Genomic DNA, 706 nt, shown 5'->3' with positions numbered 1-706 from the left:
GCAGGGTTTCACAATGTTTCTTCACAAAGTCATGATTCTTTATTGTTAAATCATTATTGTTATACACCTTTTTTGTCTTAAAGGAAGAAGAATCCGAAAATGAGGTCAAGTTGAACGAGAGCAGTCTCATTTGCGTTTGGTGGGTGCAAGAGCCCTCGCGTCCTCAACACCTTCTTAGTTCTCGTTCAGTACCCACTAGTGCCACCTTCAGTCCTGGCCGTCCATCACTGGTGTTGGCTGGCCTAGAGGATGGTTCCTTAGCAGCGTGGGATCTCCGTGAGCCTGTCACCCTTCACACACTGCATACGGAAATCGGGGAGGTTATGTGGAAAGTTCGGGTGCCCTCGTTTGTCACAGGTAGTCATTGTTGACATTTTTTGCCAGGTGGAATATGTACATATTGTGTGTTTTATGTGGATTTATTGTATAAGATACCATATTGTGTATTTGTCTTTCTCACCACTTCAAAGACTTGCATTGTCTGCATCACAATGTTTTTAATTTTACAAGTTGTTAAGTCCTAAGATATAGGCCTAATTGTAGAATGAACCCTTGAGTCTTGAGGAAGAGAATTTGATATTTAAAGGGCTTGATGGATTTCCATTTTATTACAGCCTGCAATGAAGTTGGTCATGGAGAAGGAAGCAAAATTGTGTCTATACAGGCTGTAACTAACCAGGAGGATATGGAAATGAACAATCAAGGA

General features: G+C 41.4%; 1 protein-coding gene across 1 annotated transcript in view; it reads left to right on the top strand.

Annotated features, from left to right (window-relative positions):
* LOC119589394 (cytoplasmic dynein 2 intermediate chain 1-like) overlaps positions 1–706 on the top strand; it is a 7,201-nt gene that overhangs the window by 4,124 nt on the left and 2,371 nt on the right. The window contains exons 6-7 of the mRNA XM_037938008.1: positions 84–357; positions 615–700. Coding sequence (XP_037793936.1) covers positions 84–357; positions 615–700 — 360 coding nt within the window. The remainder of the gene's footprint in view (positions 1–83; positions 358–614; positions 701–706) is intronic.

This window comes from Penaeus monodon, chromosome 25, assembly GCF_015228065.2.
Source record: "Penaeus monodon isolate SGIC_2016 chromosome 25, NSTDA_Pmon_1, whole genome shotgun sequence".
NCBI classification, from domain to species: domain Eukaryota; kingdom Metazoa; phylum Arthropoda; class Malacostraca; order Decapoda; family Penaeidae; genus Penaeus; species Penaeus monodon.
The sequence above is the reverse complement of the archived record's forward strand: the minus strand, read 5'-3'. Positions and strand labels throughout refer to the sequence as shown.